The following is a 22,990-nucleotide window of genomic DNA, read 5'->3' as shown; positions in this document are numbered from 1 at the left end:
TGGCAATAAAATTTTAAATAACAATTCACCTATTTCTGTATACGTTGAATTAACGATAAAAATATTTTTCGATTCTAAAAATGCGTATGCACAGGGCTCGTCAGTTATATGGAAACTCATCGAAATATTGTACGATCGCGAGACTATATTAATAATAATGCCCTGGGATGCTCGAGACTACGGTCACAAGAGCACCGACGAATTTGAAATTCAATTCGATGCAAATCCCCCGACGGGGAAGACACTTATGGCTAACCGGCGAACAAGATCGAGGATTCGTCGCTTAGCGTGTTGTAAACACTCGTCCCTTTTTACCAGGCTTATGAAATATTGATAGACTTTCATTGGTGAGCAAGCGTGGAACGAAGTTTCACGATGGTGACGTTAACAATGTCGTCGATAGCGAATAAAAACGACTAGGCGAACAAAATTTTAAAGCAAATGGTAGCTCGTTGATGTTCTCGATTTCAAGGTGTTTTTCTAAATACAAGATGTCACGGAACTGTAACTACAAATTGATACAATTTGTAAAAAAGAAAGAAGAGAGATCGCGATAAGCTTAGATCCAGAGATTGCTACAGATTTTTAGAGAATCAGATTTTTAGTTTACGAACTAATAATCTTTTATTATTATCTTCGTGCAGACAACTGAATGTGCATAATTTTAAGAAGTTCTTCCATTGTGTATATTTTTATTTCCATACATCTTCAGTTTTACGTTATAAGTAAGGTAGATGCATTTGTATGCATTTTCCATAGCTGGAAACATCGAGGAATTCATGTCAAGTACACTCATACCAAGAAGAACATGCGCATAAATAAATTTACTATTAAATTATTTCCAAATAGTCTATTACTACATTCTATACGTCTTCCTAACAATCACCATCTCGTATTTAGTGTGCTTTCCTTTTTACCATATACATTTACCTTGGTTGAATTTAAAATTCACATTATATACTTGCATATGTTTCAATTTTTCAATTCAACAACTTAGTATTATTATAACTGCACAACAGTGCGATAAAACATTATGCTCGTTTTATCGTTACTATATTTTTCATTCTTTTGGATTTAACACCAACATATTATTTCTTATCCTTTTCTTCTATTCTACCAATGGGATATCCCGTTTAAAATAAATAAATTAAATTATCAGCAGTTGCTCTCTTCAATCTACAATCAAGATGAATTGATATTCCATACAAATAATAATTTACAGACGCAATTACGGACGTATTGTCTCTCTCGAGAAGAGTTCGAAGAAAATTCAAAGCGTTAAATTACAATTTACGTTATCGATGATACCGAATTCTTTTTCGGTGACTAAAATATCCGAACTCACGACGGTAGGATTCATCATCGATGCGGTATCGATACGTTCCACGCATACGAGCCGAAGGAATAAATGCATGCACGTCTGGACGCGCGTCTACCCCGCTTTCATGCGCGTACGAAGAAACGGGAGCGCGACGGGCCAACGATCCCAATTACAAACATTTCTCGTGGCTTTTCAGAACTACATTCGTCGAAAGAGGGACCGTGTACAGCCGGTGCATTTCATAGTTCACGCACCCTCGGTACACTCTTCACGTTCTCCGACGTACACCGCCTCCATATCGCTCTCGGTCCAAAAGTACTTTTCGTTTTCAAGTGCGTCCGAGCACATGCGGGTTGATTTTCTTCTTTCTCCCCCTTTTTCTCGCTCTCGTTGCGTCACCTTCCGCGCGGCGGAGCTGGGTCAACTGCTGCCACAGCTAGCGAATAGGGTGCCTCGATCCCCCCTCTCGTCACATTTTTCTTTTTTTTTTTCGAACAAACGACCAAACCGCGTACAAATAAAAAAAAAGGAAACTAGAATAATAAATTCCAATCTCAATATCTAACGGTGCAAATTTCCCCGAGTTAGGTGCATATTCGCGCTCCGTGGAGGTTATGTTCACGAGGATCGAACCGCGTACAAATGAAAAAGGAACCCCAAGTATCCCGATCGGGAACAATAAATTCTAACCTCGATATCTAACGGTAGAAATTTCCCCGTGTCGCGTGTATATACGAGCTCCGTGAAGGTTATGTTCACGACGACAGAACCGCGCGCAAGAGAAACTAGAAACGATCCCGAAAAATCCCGATCGAGTATAACAAATTCTAACCTCGACGTCTCGCGGTACAAATTTGCCCCCGCGCCAGGTGAATAATATTCGCGATCCGTGGAGGTTATGTTTACGACGCGGTGCGCGCGTTCCAAGCTCCGGAAGATACGAAACTGCGGGAGATTTCGAGGGGCCGGTCGTTAAACCTGGCTGACACGAGGTTGCTGCGTAATCGCTAGAGCAAGGAAAGTATTTAGCCGGTTTACGGGGCATGAACAGAGGAAGCAGACGGAATGAGAAAACGAGAGAAAAGTGACAGGGGGGTGGTACGGGTGGACGAGGTGGTAACGGAGGAGAGAGACGGTGGTGGTAGTGGTGGTGGTGGTGGTGGTGGTAGCGGCGGCTGGGGCGGAGGGGGAGGGTGATAATTTGTTAGCATGCGCGCACCCCAAATGCGCGAAATCCCGTCGAAGTGCGGCTCGTGCGCATTGTTTCCTTGTTTGCCAGGTGTTTCGAGTACTTCGGCCGAGTGGGGGCCACGCCATTGTTGCGAGAAGTCGTGCAACCGCTCGACAAAGCCGACGATCTAATGCTCTTTTATTGTGCATTGTGCTCGGCCAAATCAAGGAACGGGGAACACGCTAACCGAGGGATCTAACCGCTTCGACGCGATAGGGTGGAGGCGCCGCCGCCACCGATCTCAACAAAAGACTATGGCGAGTCCGCGTCTTCGCGAACCGCGCTTTTCCACTGTTCGCGCCCGCTCACCGCGGATGAACGATCGAAACTACCGGATCGATCGACTTCGCCACCACGAGAGAGCGTGGAGTTCTTCGCTCCGCTACACCGTTTTTAACCCCTTGCTACACGATTTCAGTCTCGACGTGGAACGCGTCGCAAGCAACGGCAAGGTCACAACTCTCACTGTCCCCGTGAACGCTACATTTTCTTTTTTTTTTTCGAGGGTCTCTTTCTAACGTTTTTGAGAAAATATATTTCAACGTACGAATGTAGAGAAGATTCATCCGTGGTTATTGCAGGTCGAGGGATTGGCGAAATTGGGTATCCGTGGATCGCGAAACTTTTCACGAGGTGAACCTTTGTGGGAGAGATCGAGTAGAGTACTGGAGGAGGACCACTGTAGTGTCTTCGATATTCGAACTAATAGGGGTAGGTAGAAGGCGTTGGGGTAATCGTTCTTTCGGTGGTGAATTTTATTTATTCGAGTGGACATCTAGGGAATTGAGAGTTTGTTTAAATATTTGAAGGTTCTGTTTCTTTGCGACGGTTGTATTCCGTAAATAATATGTACGTTAGAGAATTTGTTAGAGCAGTTTTTGTTCCATGTCGGTAATACTGGAGACGATCCTTCTAGATCTACAGATTTGTTTCGTTCGTGCACTAAGCTTTTTATTCTTACCTCGGAGAACTGGTAAAATTAGTATTGCGTAGATATCGGTATGATATTATCTGACGTCGTTCTCTGCACTTAGGGTAGGGAATTTTAACGAAATTTCAGAGGGGAGTTAAACGTTTTAAAATTCGTTGGTAAAAGAAAGGACGTCGGAGCTCGCGATTTGGCTTGCATAAATTAATTTTTATCACCGAAACTATCAAACGTATCGAGTCCCTATTCTTTTTATTTTCATCGAGAAGGATCGACCTTTCGGAATAAATTTTCCTTTATGTCGGACCGGGATTTTTATCACATGGTAATTATAAATAAAGTCTCGTCTGAAATCCCTTCCTGTAAAGAATGCAATTTCTAACGTGAGAATTTCATTATTCACACCTTAACAAGTCTACGGTATCGAATTTCTTACAAATTTTCCGATACTCTACGGTTCCGAAAGAATTGCAAGAATACTTATTAATTAATTCTATGCGAAACTTGTGCTCAATTTGCCCGATTAATTCGTCACTATCTTCTTCAGTATTACTTGAAACACTTTGTACATCTAATAAACATTTCGATGTATTATCGATGCTATCTACTGCTTCGATTGTTCGTTTCTTAGATCTTAAAGTTTCTCGCGTTAATTGAGACTCTGCTAAACGTAACAATAGTGCAATAATATATTCGTAGTACTCACCGCCATTACTCGTCGCAGTACTTTCTGTTCAGGCGTTAAAATTTGCAGTTTCGATACGTGCTGTATTTTTCTCACGGTGTAATTTCATGCAAAGATCGTCGTAGTTTATATTTCCAATGACAAGTCTCCGAAGAACTTCCGTTCAGCGACTCTTCCGGTTAGAGACTGCTGCGCCAAGAACGCGCCATCTTGTAAGGAGCACTACTTCACCATGAGAAAGTTAACTCATGATTGAAGGACTACGTTCAACCGTGATGCTCGATAGTTTAGAGGACTCGACAAGTTTATTGACAAATTGGACAACTGTGTTGCTCAGGTATATAACCGCTTGGTGTATTACTCTTATGTCGAAGGTGACTAAAAGGACAGTGAATGTATGATATTCTCTTCAAAGCATGTTATTACAGGAATTTGACAATTCTAGGTACACACCTTGGGTAAATTAACACGAATAGAGTCGTTAAAATTAGTTTGCAGATACAAACGATACCATTGAAGCTTCACGTGACCCGCTGATTTCGATCGCAGATCCAATTGAAGCAATCGCGACCTAACAGTTCATCAAGAAGTTAATTATAAATTAACTACATTAGGAATTACATATTTTATAGAGAAAGCTTCAAAGAATCGTGTCATATTTTTTCCAACATTTGTAACCCCAGGACTTTCCAAGTCTGCAATTTTTTTTTGGAAGACACAAAATTTGCAAAATAAGAATTTGTTTGTAATTTTCATGTTGCAAACACGACTGTTTGCAATGTTGCACATTTTAGAACTGTTCGTTCTACAAGAAAATTTATTCCTAAAGGCGTATTCATCTCGATGAAAATACAAAAAGGGAAAATTTAATACGGTTCATACTTTCGGAGAGTAGTTAAAAAATAATTAAAAAATCCAGGGACCTATTTTTTTAAAAAGAAATCGCGGAAATATACTAAATGGAAAACTTAGACAAAGATTTGTTCAGTGGTATTCAGATCATCCGCAACTCTGATAAAGTAGACTAAGTACATTGTTATCTTGTTGAGATCTCAATGATAATGATACGATTAACAATGATGGCCAACATTGATCTCGCAATAACTCTGCAAGTTTGTAATGCTACGAATACCTTCTTCCACTATATATTTAATTCAAAGGGTGTGAAAAATATTTTATGGAGTTTACCAAGTTTAAAATTTATATCTATAGCTGTTACACAATGAACAAAAATACTAAAGAATTATGACCCCTTGAAAAAAACGAAAGTGACCTCAAAACTTAAGAAAAAAACATAAACTACGGTCAATTTCGTGGCACTTGTAAATCGAATTATCCAAGAGAAAAAGAATACAAATCGTACCACTTACGTAAAAAATAATCAAGACGATCGAGTTATGTCCTCCGTGCATTGAAAAATAATTTTCGATATAAAAAATCATGTACCGACTCGGTGCATCGACTTGCTCGTTGAAATATCGTAAATTTGACTGGAAACTGTAAAATGAAAAAAAAAGTGGGTAACGTTAGTCCGTAACAGATCGAATTGATTCATACTTACCTAAAAATTAGTATCTTCCGTGGATTCGATAACAATACCGCGTGGACCGGATGCGTGGAGGTACGTTCATTGCACGCAACAAATATTTCTTCCAAAAGAAACTTTATTCTGTTCCAACGTTTTTAAAGTGAAAATTTATTCGAACGGTTCCGTTTAGTGTGCCACGACTCGTCTTCGCCTGGGTGGCTGACAATGTGCAACATGGAATAAACGTCACGATCATGATAAAAATTACGAGTTTCACGGTTACAGCACACTTAAATCGCGATTGCGTCACGCTGGAGACGTCTTATTAATAACAGAGATACGGAGTATTGTAAACATTGTAAATTTTATTACACTGTCCATGCGTTTACCGATCACCTGTGCAACGTTGATTTCCGTTCCCGTTGGTGGCCGTGGATTATTCATTTTCGTTGATCACTTATGTCGAGAAAGCAATTATAATTCGTTAACTCGTGTTTACGTAATTTCGAGTGCCGTAGCTAGATTTTAATACGTGTCACGGTGAAATTTTATCGTCTTTATGGCCTGTCACGTGTCTCTCTATAATAATAGGAAAACTTCGTTTCTATCGAGTCGATGTTTTACTTCGTTGGGCAAATATTTCTCAAAAGTATTTCGTGCGGTCGCGAACACACGACCGGTACAATTATCGATTAATTTCAACACGCACTGTTTTTTTTTTGTTTTCTTTTTTTTTTGCGTACATTGAAATGTGTGTGTGTTTTTTTTTCTTTTTCACCGATTATTAAGCACAGCGTTAACAGCGAAATTCTATGGAATTTAATTTTCAGAGGTGGCTCGTTTTTCAATCATTTACTGCGATCTATGAGTTTCATTTATTTGCGTCTGCTCGTTAAATTCCGTTCGAGTCTCTTCCGGCTTTTTTCGTTTCGGTTCTCACGGACCTCAAACTCGACATTTTTGCAGCAATAATCGACGTATATACCAACGTAAACGCGCGTCTCGTTGCGATAGCAACGTAAGCGGACAAAATTCAGAACAAACAGCGTCATGCTTCTGTTAACCCACGAATGTTTTAATCGGGTACACAACAACATCAACCTACCAGCTCGTAAGTGATTAAACAGAAATTCGTCTCTTCACAGTCGGTAATTGTATTTGTATTGGGACTGTATATTATTGTCAGTACAATTCTGACTAATTTGTAACACAGTTAGAGTTACTATTTAAATGATAATAAATAATCCGCTACTACAGCGTTAAGTACATTCATCGCGAGATGTCGATTGCGCATATCTATACATAAACAACGTAAGCCGGAGGTAAACGCAGCGTGCTGTTACTGGCAAATAAATTAATAAATAATGTAAAGTCGTGTCGCGACTTGATACGATTTCCTTTTCTTTCTTTCTTTCTTTTTTTTTTACAAATAAATAGACATTACAGACTAGTTGGACTGACTTTCCCGTTTCTCGTCGATGAGAAAAGTCCGAAAGGAATCGACAATTGAGTCTATCTATGTCGTCCTCGATGTGGTATAATTTGACGAAGATCGTTTCAGTCAAAAGTGTATAAAAGTCACATTTTGATTCTTCGACGTTCCAAACAATACCTATCAAATGAGATCGTACAGGCTTTCACGACTTCAGTTCTTGCGAGTTAAAAGAGTTTGAGGAGCTTTCTGGTGCGAGAGCCACGTCCTTTTGTAACATTTTTACAAACTACGGTAATTCCCGATTTCGAGTGAGAATTGTTACACCGTATACGAATGAGGAAATCAGTCACCCATAGTAAATATTTCCGTAGGTGTACGTTGCACCAAACAACGTTATTACGAATAAACCGGTAAGGTTTTTCCAATGAAAACGAGCCCAAACTTCGTTCAGACTATTTTTGATTATACATTATACAATTTTTGTAAAACTTTCAATTCCGTACAATTAAAAATTGTCAATTCGAACGAAATTGTGTTCGAACTCCTTTTTATCGGAAAAATCTCGCCAATCCATTGTTAGTACTCTTATAGAGATACTACAAAGAATATACAAGTTTTCAATTTCAACCACCGGGCACATGTAATGCGACACTCGGTAGCGGTTGCTCTGTCTCGCTCTCTCTTGGTGTGTCCCATTCACTGTCCTCCTTCAACGGTATACGCGAGACTCGCCATAAGCTCGAGGAAAAATCGTTACCCAACTCACATTCAAATTAACTGGCGATCTCGAGTTCCTCGCTCGAAAGTGGTAATTACGGTATTAACTATTATTAAAATTTTTACAAATTATTTGTTCCGCCAACAACATCAATAGTAACACTTACGATTATCGCTTAAACATCATCTGAAGCATAGTCGTTTAAATTTTCTAATTGCTCGGCTGAATAATTAAAAACTGACTTTGCTGGTCAATGGTTCGTAGCACGTAGAATTTTCAAGGTGTCATTGACAGGATCGTGACGACGGAATTATAATTACAGCGACAATAAGGACCGATGAGTACGGTGGATGAAAAATGTGAAAGTGGAACAAAGATAAAATAGGAACTAGCAGTGGTCGGTAAAGCTACACGACAGATTCTTCTTCAGACTCGAAGAGAGTCTGTTGAGATAGAGAAATGTATACATAGGAATCGATAAAGAATCGAGAACTTGAGGGAAAGATATTGGATAGCCCTCTAAGGACGATTACGGGAAGTACCGCTATATAATGATAAAATGAAACGAGAACAAAAAGAAACGAGAAGAGTACATTTCGTCCTGGTGCTCGATGCAGTCAAGGCAAAAGATTTTGACCACTCAAGGCTATTGAGCGACTATCCCCACCATACCGTTTACCTATCGCGCCCCTCCACCTTCCAACTCTTTGCTCCGCCCCTTCTTACTCGCAGAGCTGGTGGAGAAGTGGGGAGTGTCGTATCTGGTGAAGGAGAAGTGACCCTGAAATTCTTTTGCCCAATTGCAACAAAACTCCACTCTGGAAACGAACCATTTGGTGTCGTAACGAAGAAATAGCATAGACGTTTACGGTTAAGAGAAAACTTGTTAGAACGGGAGCTAATGGAAAGCCCTCTGGTAATGACTATGGAAACCGTTATCGCGATTTACATAAACGACAATTGAAAATGCATATATACGAGTGCAACTTCAGACTCTTAAATAAGCCAACTGCAAAAGAACGTGGCTCACACCCAGAAGCTTCTCATGGTTTCGATCACAGCGACCGTAAATGATCGTACCTGTCTTCGCATAGTTATCTTAACGCCCCTCAATATGACTAGCATCATCGTATCAAACGAATAAAGCAAAAAACACGACAATTATAGTCGGTGGAACCATGATTACGAATTTAAAGTACGCGCGTCGAAGTTAACGGTGTAAACAAGTGTCATATAAACTGCACGCACATATACAGACTTCTATCACCGAATCGATTTTATATGCTAACACCGATAACATTATGTACAAATTTATTAAAACAATGACTAGCATCTGTACGATGACCGTATCCCTTGTGGTCAATATCTTGGACAATGATTTTCTTGAATTGTAGTATGAACCTCTTTAGCATCGGTCAATTGGACATAATCGTAAATAAATACAGGATGTCGCGCGATAAAATTGTTTCTAAAATGGGTGCCAAATTAGCGGGTATCTCAGAATCTCGGAGCTTCCGAAGACACATAGTCGAGGACGTTGGTTATCATAGGAATTAGTCTTTTCGTTACTCGTGTCCTTAGACTCCATCATTTTCTTATCGGTTTTAGAGCAAAGAAGCGAGAGATAGAGAGTTAAAGTAGCTCAGACGAGGGGATTCGTCCCTCTAAGATCTCGAACAGTCGACTAATTTGGCGGCCACTTTAGTTTCTTAAACGCTCTGAAGTATTGCTCGGCCAAGCGAGAGTGAGGCTTCGAATGCGCATGCGTAAACCGGCGCGTATCATCACCGTGGTTTCCCCATCCCCTCCACTTCACATTCTATCTCTCAAGCGGTGAAACGTACCACTCCTGCGATTACTCCCCACCCGTCACCTCCTACTATGACGTCAATCGGTCTATAGTCGTGACCTGTCGATTGCCCTTGGACTAACACGGTCGCTCTGATTCGCGAAGACATCGGTTGCCCCTTCCAGTTCTAATAAAAATGTCTACTCCCCCACCCCACCCCACTCCACCTTTAGACCTAGCTCTCTCTCGGTCGAGCTATGCATTCGCGGTACGATACACCCCACGAATAAATGTTCAATTATGCAACTGTTAGCGGACCTAAACTGTAGCAAATTGGTGGTACGTAACCGTCCATCGTGTGCTCAGTAAACATCGATAAATCTAGCTTCGGGACATACCGAGAACCTGCGCGATCTTTAAGAAAAAAGAAAAAAGAAGTACATTTCACGTCATAGGAGGAGCAACTCGACACCAGCGCCGCTCAGTTAGAGAGTAGACGCAACGAGCGACAAGAACATTGAAAAGTTCACGCGTCCCGATCGGGTGATGTCGCAATGTCCAGCACCGTACGTTTCGAACATTCGAAGGACGACGCATCAATAAAGAAGTCGTCGTCGAAGGGATCGTTCTTCCTGACGAATATATTCACCGACTCGGACTTCCTGATGTACTGGTCGCCCCGCGATTTGTTGTTGTTATTGTTGTTGTTGTTATTGTTTCCAGCACTGTACTTGCCCTGCCGACTGTGATTCTTCAGTGGCAAGGTCGTGGCACGATGCTCGGGTACGTTGTCCTCCATCTCGGATTTGAACGCGAATGCGTCATCGTCGTATCTCAGATCACCGTTAAAGAAAGAGTCCCGACCGCTGTCCTCGGACACGAATCCATCGGCAGCCTGATGACCGTCCTTAGTGTCGCAGGGTAGCTCCTCGGGTGTTGCCTTCAGGTCGGAGGATAACCTCTGACGATCGGACGTGTCACTGGACGCGCTCGCCGTGGGCGTGAGGTCGTTCTCGAAATAGCTCGATCGCTTGCTGTACTCCCTCTGCATCTCCTTCCTGGGTAGGTCCTTCCCGTACCTCTTGCTGGAGGAGGGACTCGACGGTGGTGGTTTTGGATCGCTCGCGTCCGTGCGAATTCGTGGCTCAGCCGCAGCCAACGATTCGGCCGTAGGATCCACGTGTTCCACATTGTGCGTGAAGTCGTTTTCGAAGGGACTTTGAGTCTTTACGTGTGGTTGCCTGGGCTTGTGCCTCGGTATTCTCTTACGATGGAGACTCTCGCTCTTGGTGTCGGGTCCTTCCGACCAATAGGGCCTCTCGGCCCAGCTGTCGAATTCCTGATCGCTGCCCCAGTAACTCTCGCGGCTCCTGGAGCGTTGAGACGGCCGTAGATAGGGATCGGAGTCGTTATCGCTGCACTCGGACCTAGAAGTGCCGAATTTCCCTCGACTCTCGGTGTAAACTATGTCGGTGTTGCGACCCTCGTTCGCGCTATTTGGCCTCTTCGGCCAGTGCCTCTTTCTGCAAGAGAGATTGTACCTAGGCGAATCGTCTCCAGGTCGATCGGAACCATACTCCTCATCCCAGGCGGCTGAGTAGTCGTGAGGTCTCTCTCTGCCCTCTCGGTAGTAGTAGTAGCTCTCCCTAGTGGGATAATCGGAATCGGGTGGACCTGTTGTCCTCCTGTTCCAGAATCTAGCGTCCTCCTCCCACCTTCTTCTTTCGTACTTTCTCCTGTACCATCTGTCCTCCTCGTCGTAACCCATGCTCTCCTGACTACCGAACCTGTCCTCCTCGTTCCATAGCGTCAGTTTCCTTTTCCTCTCGTCGTCGTACAGTGGCTCGTGAGGCCAATTCCAACGCTGCGGTTGCGTGTGCGCTCTGTACTTCCAGTGCGCTTCGTACTGGTCCTCGTCGTCCTTGTACTGCATCTTTCGATGAGGGTAACGTCTAGAATCCTCCTCCCATTGATTCTCGTCGTGCCAGGAGGATGGATCGCGTGGCCTGTAACCAGGATTCTTGATCCACGCGGTTTCGCGGGACTTTTTCACTACTCTGTCGCGGAAGCCTCTGTCCCTCTTGTTGCCAGGAGCGGGACCACCCTCTTCGTAGAACGATCTATCACCGAAGGCCGGTGGTTCGAATCGAGGATGACGACTGCACCAAAATCTACTGTCGCCTCGTGTCTTACCGTTGCTTTCCTCGCTCTCCTCCTCGTCTTTCCACTCGTTATCGCTGTCACCAGACTGTCGATACACACCCCCCTTGAACGACGGCTCCTTGTGAAACTCTTTGCCATCGGGAGACCACGGTGATGTGCCGCTGATCGAAGATGTGCCTTCGCAGGACGGTCTGTCCGAAACGAACAATCCGGTATCGAATTTTGCCCAATTGCCATCATCTTTACTATCGTCCGTCTCTTGCTTCAACTCCGTGAAGGGGCAGAAAATGTCCTCCGCGATCGAGGACTTGGCACCTTTCGTATCGTGTGTACTAGTACTCAACATCTTGATCTCCTCGAAGATGTCCATTCCCATTGTCTTCGCTTCCTCGTCCTTCTTCACCTGTTTCTTCGGGCTGGAAGATGAAGGCGGCGTGTCGGAAAATAGATTCAGTAGCTCCACTTCTGGTATACCTTTCGATTGGGCCGACGATGATAGCACAGGGGACACTTGAGGGGAGTTGGACGCCTCTTCTTCGTTTTGCTTGGGCAATGGTTCTGGCTCGCCAATGATTTCACGCAAAGCAGCATATCTGTCGCTTGACGTCGATATCGAGGTCTTCACCTCTACCTTCTCCGTCACCAAAGAACCATTCGTTTCTTCCGCGTTACTCTCCGCGGTTGGTTTATCAGAATCCTCGTTAGCGTCGTTAATTTTCTCAGGGGGTTCCGTCTCCTCGTCGTCCACTATCGAGTCTCGCCTGTCGGACTCTTCTTCGACCTCCGTGGCATTTTGTTTCGTCGTGAAATCCGTCACGATCTCCGCTTCCGTAATTGACATCCTAGCGGTGGTTTCGGTTTCAACCGATTGAGCCTTCTCGCTCGCCGAGCTCGAAGAAGGCTCGTTCGTTTCATCGAGGTTCGCGTTAAGCAACTCTTCCGTTGCCGAATCCTCGTTACTCGGTGGAAGCTTGACCGTTAGGTTCGTCAAAGAAGCTATAGGCTCCGGTTTGCTTTCGTCTTCCGGTTCTGAATCAGCGGTCTCGAAAGTTTCCTTCATTGCTTCGGACACTTCCTCCTCGACGGGGTCCTGCATCACGCCTTCTTCGTTCTTCTCCATCTGTTCCAGCTCCAACAGCTCCCGGAACACCGCGTACTTGTCGTAAGTGGCGTCAAATTTATTTTCCAAGTCGATGCTTATCTTCACGAAGGCTTGAGACTCGATGTAGGACTTCGATTGCGCGACATCGGGGGCAGACTGTTGGTTCGCGGTCGCGACCTGTTCCTGCTTCGCGACACTTTCCTCCGTGTCGTTCGTGACCTCTTTCGTGGACAAGGTGGCCAAGCACTCTGTCAGTTGCTGAAGCGTCAGACTGGTCAGCTCCTGAACCGTCATCCCGAGGCTGTTTGCTAACTCGTTCAAGTTCGCGGACGTCAGCTGACTCAACGTGATGTCCAACGAGGGTTTCGCCTTCTTTGTCACGGTGGACGTATTCGTGGAGGTGAAGAACGTGGACAGATTCGTCGTGGGCACCATCGAGCTGAACGAATCCTCGAACGTCGAAGTGGTCATCGAACCGATTAAATCCGACTTGGTGGACAACTGAAGAGGCGGGCTGAAATTATCAGCGAAGTGGCTTTTCGTGTCTTTCGACGGACTTTTGTTTCTGTCTTTGGCTGCGATAGGCGTAGGGTGCTCGCGTTCAGGGAAATCATAGTGAAAGCCCTCGGTATGGGGTGGCCTTGGTGGGGGCTTCACAGCGCCCCTGGCACTCTGCTTTTTCGGAGGCAGGGGCGGTGGATTGATTAGAATGTTGGCGACACCTCGAGGGGGAGGTTCGGGGACCAGTTCCAGTTCCGCGGATGAACTGGAGAGTCTCGAATTCGCATCGGAAGAACAAGACTTTAACGGTGACGCGGGAGTCTCGGTGACCACTGAGAAATCGACAGGGAACGGCTTCTCTATAGGCTGTGTTTTACCAGGTGGTAAATCGATGTCGAAATCCTTCTTGCGCGTCGACTTTATGGGACTCGGGATGGGCACTAACCCGTGTACAGACTCTGTGGAGTCTTTTTCTATTCGACCGATGAGCGCAGCGCCCCCAGATGCGGTCACTGTTGAAACCACGGGGACACCTGTTGTTGGCGTATCCTCGGGCGGCAGGGACACGGAGAGAGTTTGATGATGAGCCGACTTGGTCGTGGTTTCCGTCTTCTTCGACGAATCGGAGCGCGTGAAAGCTGGCTGAACCGCTTCGTTCTCGTCGAACCGGTCGAAATTCGCGAAGTTACTGTCCTCGAACTGATTGTCTTTTGATACCAAGTCGTTTCGTGCTTGATTCTCAGACTCCGTGGATTCCGTGGTGCCGGTAAAGTTCGTGGGAAACGTGTCTGCCGAACTGGTGGTCACCAAGTCTTTCAGCACTTTCTTCGGAGGATTCTTCAAGTGTTGGAAGAAATCCTTCTTGTCCACGTACGGTTTTATCAGCCCGGTTCCTAGAGGATCCAACTCTGTGAAGACGTCTATCTGGGGACTTTTAGCTTGAGTCTGTAACAAATTAAGGTTTCAAATTGTAAGGGTTATCATCTATCTGCGTTTAGGATCTGAAAGTAGGTGCCCTAGTCTACCTAGCAATAAACGTTACAAAAGCTTGGACTAAATGTATTTTTACAGGATGAAGCATTTCAAAAGCACAAAGACCTCCAGTCTAGGATCTTAAAGACAACTTTGATCGTTCAACAATGAATTGCACGATGTCGCAATATTTACCTCATCCTGTTCCTTCTTGACCGGTGTACTCTTGGCCGAACTCGTCACCTCGTTATCGCTAAAGAGATTCTCCGCGTCTTTATCGAACCACTGAACTGAACTTTGCAGCGGTGGTGTCTTACTGGTCAACGTCGTCACCGGACTCGACGAGACCGATGATTGGGGACCGGAGATCGTTTGTTGTCGTTCCAAATGACCCCTTTTTGAACCCGATGGAGGTGGCGGTAGAATAGGCCGCACAGTGTCCTCCAACTGTAATCAAACATTGCTGTTAACAATTACGTAACACGGTGCAAAAGAAGCGAACTTCGTTGCTGAGAAATTTCCACGTACCTTCATGTTTGCGAATGAATCACCAAACGGATCAGGTTCGAAAAGACTGTCCGCGGACGGTGGTGGATTTTCAGGACTACTTTTTTCCGTCTGATGGATTCCTTGTTGCAGAGAATTCAATTCAAACTGCAGATCCAACAAATCCGCTATCACGCCACTCTGAGATTCGTTTCTTTTATCAGGTTGCTTGTCCAGCTCGGAATTTGTGTTCTTCGCTCGTTGAAGGGAAGACTCTGTTCCTGCTGCTCCCTGTCAGATACAATATTTTATCGTATTGTTGCACATACAATTGTACTTTGTAAAGTGTCACTTATTATTATTATACATTTGTCATGGAAATTTACTTTAGTGTCTGGTGTAGGTTCGGTGAAGATTCCACGAGTGTGAAATTTAAGCACGCTTATAGCGTTCTGCTCCAAATGTTGTTTCGTTAGCTCGATTTCTTTCTTTTTCAGTTCGAAGACCACTTGGAACAAATCATTCATCGCAATCGCCACCTGTAACGTTTTCGTCAAATTGAATGGTAAAAAAAAAAGGTAAACGTATCCTAAAGGAACGAAGAAATCGGTTGCATCGATTCACCATTTTAAAAATGATTCCGAAAGAAAGTAACTCGAAAACAAATACACAAGTGTATCACCGGTATAAAAATACAAACAAAATACACAAGATAAACCTCTGTTCACCTAAACAGGCAACGACACAAATTTTCCCTTCTTAATCAATAAGAAACCTTCGTTCGACGATGAAACGTACCGATTAACGCAATACGATCATTAATTTCATACCATCGTGTGCTTCGATCCAGATACAAAGGGGACCATTTAATTTTTTTTTAACAAAGCTATATATCGTACCTACGTTCGTGATTCAAAAAATATAATACGTGTATCACTTGCTACGAGGATCGCGAAACAAATCGTAATTACAGATTATGATCGTTAAGTATCGTTAAGATGTACACAGGTGCGCGCGCGTTAGAAAATTCGTCGGTTTTTTTTTTTTCTAATACAGTCTCGAAAGTTGTGACACATGCACTCGAAAAGTAGGAGAAAATGGCGAGCGAAACAGTGGTGGTCGGAGGGAGCCGAACTCGAAGAAATTGCAATCTCTTTGAACGAGCACGAAGGGAATCGCTTATAATCGAACAACAATCTCCCGCGGCGTATCGTTCGAGTGGTAGGCCGAATCGTATAATGCAATTATTTACATGCCCCTCCGGAATTACGGAGCCACCGAGGTCGATATTGCTCCTTCGGATTGGACAAATATCATTTTAAAACCCCCCTCGTTTCGCCGAAGCGGACCGGTTCTCGACAAATGACACGCTCCGGCCGCGTTTACGAATCGTGTTCGCATACGAACGGTTCCCCTATCGAATTCAAGCGTTTCTTCTTCTTCTTTTTCTTCTTTTGCTCGTACCTCCGAAGAAGACGATACTCTAGGTTTTCGATAACGGTAATTTCAACCACACCTCGTCTCCGACGCGCTCCTTGCTTTATTTGTTTTCGTATCAATGTACCTGTTTGCGTACACTTGCGTAACAATGACGTTAAATGGAACTGAAAAATTAAGACACAGTATTGCATAAGAAGAAATTGTTGTTACTCGGCACGTGCTGTTAACTTCGGTCTGCGCCCAAGCAGGAAACTGAAACGATACTTAATCGTTTCGTCTGGCTTTGGAAATTCACACGTTTCTTTTTCTTTTTTTTTTTTTTTTTTTTTAATTCAATGCTACGTGCCACGACTTTTAAAGATGTATATGTACAAGAGTGTAAAATACACTACGTACAGGTCGATCAACAAAATTTACGGGCGTGACTTATTTTCGAACGGTTGGATTCTATCAGAAATCGATCAAGATTTCAGAGACACGTAACATTATTCTTATTGTTTAAATGTGAAAAATATCGTGTCGTGTTAATTAATGTATTGTGTAAATTAACAGAGACAGATAGTGCGTCGCAATAGTTTCCAAGGTATAAGATTTCGTTTAATTTCTTCTTCAGTAGGGAAGCTAGAGAAAAAGTTTATTTAACTTTTTTCCGCAGAGTTTGATTCTCTTTAAGATTTGTGTAAGGTATTTTTTAATATTTTCACGAATAACGAACATATATTAGAAAAAGTAAAAAGATGCAAGAGTATCGTTACCGTTTTTGTCCGTGGGGCGTTTTTTGTTTTCCAAATTATTTCGCATTGCGTATCAAGTGTCGTTGTTAATTAAGTAATGTGCATATCTTACTTGGCTTGCGGCTTTGTCCGTTTTGATGCCGAAGAAACGATGTCCAGTGTCCGGGGACCCGAAAATATATCCGAACGCTCTCGAATCGCTGATATCCTGAGCGATGAACGATATCTTATGCACGGGATGATGATACAGACAGACCTGTGAAAATTTTCAAACACTATCACCGAGATCCTGTTAAATCGTGCGAACAAATACAACAAAACAAAATTTTTCTTTCGATCGGATTTAACTAAACGGAATGAAAAATCGTGCGCACGAGATCGTGATTAAAAATTAATCACGAGGTAATTTCCGCTATTGGAAGATCCTTGGAATTTACTCTCGTGTTTCTTGGTAGTGAAAACAAAATCAAATTCAACAGATTGTTTCATAAAATGTGACGCACAATTTCGCAGGTTAATTTGACGCGTAAAAGGTAAATTAAAGAACACTCTGCTCGTACAGTAAAGCAATTTCGTTGTTCTCGTTCAAGATACTATTATAATAGATAAACGATTAAATTCTATTTTACGTACAATAATAAATTTGTACAAAGTTCCAAGATATTGGGAAGCTAATTAGAAAAATGAAAATACAACCATTTTTACGAATCTCTTCTCTTAAACGGTTGTGGAGCAGGCATTTTATGAAACAGCCTGTAGAATACGTAAAAAAGAAAAGAAAACACGAATTGCATTGACTTTAGTAGAAAAGCTATTAGAGCTTTTACCCCAGACTTTTCGTCCCGCAAGCGTACTCCATCGATGCTGACCTGGATGGAGATTCGTTGTTTGTGTTCACCGGCAGCCCGAATCGCCATCTTCAGGTCCGCCAAAGCTGCTTGACACATCCGGTCTCCGCTCGCTTCCGATACTTCCAATATGCCGATCAACTTTGCCTTGAACGACACACCCTCCCCAAGAAATCGGGTTGGTTCGTACTTGACTGGAAAATACGATCCAACGACTACAATCACGACTGCAATATCCCAGAAAAAATGATTCATTCAAGGTCTCGCATCATCTTCACAATTTTTCCAATGAATCAGAATGTATCTTCGCAATAGTTTTCGTAGCAATACTATACGCTCTATATAAACAAAACGTAGAATAATCTTCAAGAGAGAAAAAAAACTCGATCACCGCGTTTGCAAAATTGTTCTCAATTATTATTATTGACCGTTTCTCGACCACACTGTCTCGATTTAATAAATTCATCCAACCAGCCACTCCACCTAGTAACGTAACGTTCCCAATCGGGATATTCAGGTACGTACCATATATTGATAAAAATATATGACAATGTATTATAGTATATTGACAAAGATGGGGTAAGACTCCAATCCACTAAAACCAACGAGTTCGAGTAACAACGAGGAGTTATTGTACAATTAAAATTTTTACTCGCCAAGTAATCGATCGAGGACTATTTATCGAACGTGGCTCGAAATTTTTATCCGAATGAAAATCATCCGGATCCAAAGAGCGTAAGGACAAATCGCGCGGTGACCATTAAAGGGGACGTGAAATCTGTCGCGATAGATGCTCGTTTTAATATCCCCGCATGCGGTCTTATTCAAGCTCGGTTAAAGTAGAATCATTCGACGCGGAGGCATTGAATTATCGGATTTCAAACTGCACGGGGGTTCGTAGTGATCCGACGACCAATGGTTTCCAAACCTCTTGAACTAATATTGATCGGTCATACGATCAATTTGCCACCCGTGAAAACGCGAAACGAGAATCCTTTCGAGCGTTCTCGAGATAAGCAATTTATTTCGTTTTTCCGTCGTTGTCGCCCCCCTTCCCCCACCGCCCCCGTGTAACGAGGGTAAATTCAATTTTTTATTTCCTCCAGATCCCCATCTCCTCCCTATGGTAACGCATTAAAAATTTGGCTATTCGAGGATCGAACGAAGTCGTCCTCGCGGTAATAATTCGGTTCCGATGGTTGCCTGTTGCCAGCCAACCGATTGTTAATTCTTTATTCATCGAACGTCAGATAGCGCTTTGTCTTTACCACGGGCAATTTGTTGAAATCTCCACTCGGTCCGGGGCTGTTTCGCGCACACTTTTCACGACCCCTCGCGACTTTAATAGTCACGACCACACCGGCACATTTGTTTGAACGTCCTCGTCCGCCTCGAGTGGAGAACGCCAACTGTCGATACTCGAGACTCTATCCGGATAACCAATTCACGATGGCCCTCCTCCGCCCCCCCCCCCCCCCCTTTCCTTCGACGAGCCCCGGTCACCTTCGTACCGAACTTTTTCCTTCGCACACATCTTCCTTTTGCCGCGTTTTGCGGAAGCGCGTGACGACTTCCACCCGCTCGGCGGGTTGTAGCGACCAATCGCTTCCGCTTCGAGACAACGGGTCCGGAAAATATAGCAGAATCGAGGTTCGGGGCCGTCAGACCCCTCGTGAATCCAGGAACGTAACGAAACGATTTGTTTTCAATTTACAAACGGACCTACGAGAGTCCCCTGGTTATGTGAAACATTGTTCCCCCGGTTACGAGAGATCATCTTTCTCTCGGTTAGATGTAACGTTGCCCCCCTTGGTTACGAGAGACAATGTTTCTTACGATTGAAATAATATTTAGACGAAGAGTATTAATGAATTTATAATGCGTGAATAACGTGGGTATTATAAGGTTGACATTTAAAGAATACGTACAAGTTGATAACAATCGAGATGAAACGACTAATCTAATTCCTTGTCAACTTACAACCTTCTAACTGCATTCTTCCAAAAAGAAATTGTATTATACTAATGATAATTGAGAGAAAACATTGCATGCGTCACGGGATCTTTGTTTTTCAGCTTAGTATAAGTTAGTTTTAAAACCAATGTACGAAACTCTGTGCTGTGACAAACAATTCTAGAATAAGAAACTTTTTCTTTGCTCTCGCGTTCTTTCACTCTGGCCACCACTGCTTGTTGCATAAGCAAGTGACCGACAGTGCAGCAGGTCGAATCGGTCAGTTGCCGTTCTCTGGTGCGCCCGCTTCTAGAAAAAGATGTTTTTGCTGTTCGAACAGGCTCGTTAATAAAGGGGACCATCGGTACTGATCCTCGCCGATTGTAACGAAATTTGGTAGGCTTATAGAGTGTTTAATTATAGGTGTACAATAATCGTAATAATTACAGTAATACACTCCTTTTACAAAATGTAAAATATATTTAAAAATGGAGCTCTTCACTTTACGCGCCTCGATTTTCTGATCACGACTCATTCACTCACGAAGAAGCCTTTCTTCGACTGCTTCGTTCGTCTCTTGCAGACCGTGAACTCCTAGGACTCATAAGATATCACACTTTAAACTATAAACATTCGCTCGATACCGATATGTATCTCATATCTAGACTAACAAGATCATTATTTATGCTACGATACGATTTTTGTATTGGTAGTATTACATTCATTATGTTTGTTCGTAAACAAATCTAGAACTTGGTATTCCTTACCGCTGACTCGAAGTCCCATGGCAGGAATGAGAGAAAAGTGGAAGGGGTACATCTATTCTCACACAAACATTCAATTCTAGTGGCGACGGTTAGAGACACATGTGGACTAAGTGACGAAGAAGATAGCAAGATAGAGAAAGAGATAATGAGAAACACGCGACAGGCAGAGACCCATTGGCGTAGGTAAAACATATTTCTATTATACATTAATTATACCTAATACAGGACAATAATTTTTGCTGGTTCTTCTACAATATGCCAGGGAAGCATTGGTTATATAATTACTAGTAGAAGTAAGTAAAATTCTTTTCAGGAGTAAAAATAATTTAATAAGAATATTATTCAGAAATAAATAAAAATGAATTTTTTATTTATTTCAAAAGAAGTTATATACAGTGTGTGGCACACAACTGTTGCCACGATTTTTCAGGTACTTCCAATAGTGAAAAAATGTTTTAGACAAAAGTTAATCAGTTTCTGGTCATCTACAAATTTAGATGTAAACAAATTTTTTTTTATAAATATTATAATAGCTTTCATGTGTTGATGTATGATTAAATATAAGCATAAACGAAACCTTAGTAATTTATAGTCTCCAAGCTTTATATTCGCATACATATTGAAATAGGGACGCAATTAATATCTATTTCTACTACTATGGCAGAGACCGTAGCTAAGACTCAGAATGTGCAGCTCGTGTGGGAATGGGTGGTCCGATCCCTCTTTGCCCCTGTGTCGTCCCGCGAGACTTCAAGTCAGCGTTAAGGAATACTAAATTGATTTTCAAATGTAATTTTTCTTGAAAACGAAGTCTTCGATGTAACTTTCTTATTCTATATTTTAATCTCATTTTGAGCAATAGAACCTCCCTAACCCCATTTGTACCACGAATTTTGGTCCACAATGTATAAGAATAAATATAATATTGTAACATGAAAAACTTTTACAACGCCTAAAAATGTATAGAATTTTTTGAATATACTCTTAGTTTCATGTTGTCGTGTCAAGTTATGAGAACGAATGCAACTTATCGTTGTAATATTTTCCAAAACCGACAGAACGTACAATATTTTCTGAAGCTGTTTGTTTCGATCGTTACTATTGAAAATATTACTGGTTTCTGAATTGTTAACGTTGAATGTTAGACGAAAATGGTAAGGGAGTCTCTAGAGTCCCTCAAATCGTGGGCCAGAAAGTTCTATCGAATATCCAGTCTATCTTACACATTGCCTACTGTAGTACAATCTAAAATTTATATACGATGAAGTGATTGGTGCATCCATCTGGTGGTGAAACCGCATAGGAACACACACACGAGCAGACTGCATTACCGCGGTCGGTATGATCGAACTACTGTGAAAGCTCGCGCGAAAATTGCATATTGACAGCGTTGTTTCCAACGAAAAACTTACTTTCTTTCGGCCGTTTTCCAACCATATGATTTGTGCACTTAGATGACATTTTGTACTTCCATTAGGTACCAGATTATTTTACTAGATTCGAATCGGTCAGCTATCGTCTTTCTTCCTCTTAAAGAATGGAAGCCATATTCCAAAGCTCCCTTTGACCGATCCACAGGGTGGTATCACGTCATGCTTACAGAACATTAAAAATAGGACTAAAGGGGGTTGAGATCCCCAGGTCGCGAGACAAACTTGCCGATTCGAATCACAACCATATCACTGAATCACAAGACAATGGTGACAAAGCACGTTTTAACGTATCCATGGAAATTGTGCAATTCGTAGGGGGTGGTTTTTACTCACACTTGCGCGGACTGTTTTTCTTCCGTAAGGTCTGCATCGATAGTCCCGTGTAGGCGACGAGAGAGTATCGGATATAGGAGAGGAAAAAATTACCGATCTTCTCCCTCAGCGCACCCTCGGCCGCCGCACTATCGTGGACAGAATTCTCAACACAGGCACATGTCGCTCACACTTGTCTTTCTCCCTTTCCTCCTATCTCCGTCGCCCTTGTGTCGCTATCTTTCCCTTTCCCTCCCACTATCTGTCACTCTTTCTCCCACTCTCACCCTTTTTCACCCACGGTCTATCTCGTGCTCTTGCTATCCAACCGTTACTCTACTCTTCCGTTACTCCCTCTGTCTCCCTCGATTCGTGTATTTCCACGGAAGTACGAGATCGGCGCGTTTTACGTACGGTCGGTACTTCTCGTCCCGCAAACACGCTGGCACGTTGTTGTAAATAGCCAAGAGAACACCGAGATCGCGGGTACACGGTTCCGAGATCGGTTTCACGCGATACAGGCGCGTGACGTAAAAATACGAAGGAAGTAACGGCTGCCTCTGCCGGCACGGGTCATCCATGTTAGCCTCTCTTATTGATCAATAATATACCATCTAGTACGTGGCGTCGACGCTTCGGGGCCA

General features: G+C 43.0%; 1 protein-coding gene across 5 annotated transcripts; it reads right to left on the bottom strand.

The window, feature by feature from the left end:
• Positions 1–3,655: 3,655 nt before the first annotated feature.
• On the bottom strand, positions 3,656–22,910 carry Dab (DAB adaptor protein). Of its 5 annotated transcripts, none has more exons than XM_076316794.1 (10): positions 22,014–22,910; positions 17,861–18,075; positions 17,146–17,289; positions 15,246–15,398; positions 14,902–15,150; positions 14,569–14,820; positions 5,536–14,346; positions 4,619–4,736; positions 4,187–4,543; positions 3,656–3,840 (listed from the first exon to the last, which is right to left on the bottom strand). In XM_076316794.1, exons 1-7 carry the CDS (start codon positions 22,060–22,062, stop codon positions 10,162–10,164), a joined length of 5,247 nt encoding a protein of 1,748 aa, XP_076172909.1. In that variant the 5' UTR covers positions 22,063–22,910; the 3' UTR covers positions 3,656–3,840; positions 4,187–4,543; positions 4,619–4,736; positions 5,536–10,161. The 5 variants fall into 5 exon arrangements, with proteins under 5 accessions (XP_076172909.1, XP_076172910.1, XP_076172908.1 ...); XM_076316795.1 differs by having other exon boundaries at positions 22,368–22,910; XM_076316793.1 differs by lacking the exon at positions 22,014–22,910 and having other exon boundaries at positions 5,536–5,662; positions 5,727–14,346; positions 17,861–18,896.
• Positions 22,911–22,990: the final 80 nt, after the last annotated feature.

The sequence above is a fragment of the Ptiloglossa arizonensis genome, chromosome 7, assembly GCF_051014685.1.
Source record: "Ptiloglossa arizonensis isolate GNS036 chromosome 7, iyPtiAriz1_principal, whole genome shotgun sequence".
Classification (NCBI taxonomy): domain Eukaryota; kingdom Metazoa; phylum Arthropoda; class Insecta; order Hymenoptera; family Colletidae; genus Ptiloglossa; species Ptiloglossa arizonensis.
The sequence above is the reverse complement of the archived record's forward strand: the minus strand, read 5'-3'. Positions and strand labels throughout refer to the sequence as shown.

What these genes read in the sequence shown, in the direction of transcription:
- Dab (XM_076316792.1), bottom strand. Translation starts at nt 18,136, where the DNA reads ATGAATCATTTTTTCTGGGATATTGCAGTCGTGATTGTAGTCGTTGGA. An exon ending in TGCGGGACGAAAAGTCTGGG is followed by an intron (nt 17,290 to 17,860) that starts GTAAAAGCTCTA and finishes AAATTTTCACAG; the next exon opens with GTCTGTCTGTATCATCATCC. An exon ending in AACCTACACCAGACACTAAA is followed by an intron (nt 15,151 to 15,245) that starts GTAAATTTCCAT and finishes TGTATCTGACAG; the next exon opens with GGAGCAGCAGGAACAGAGTC.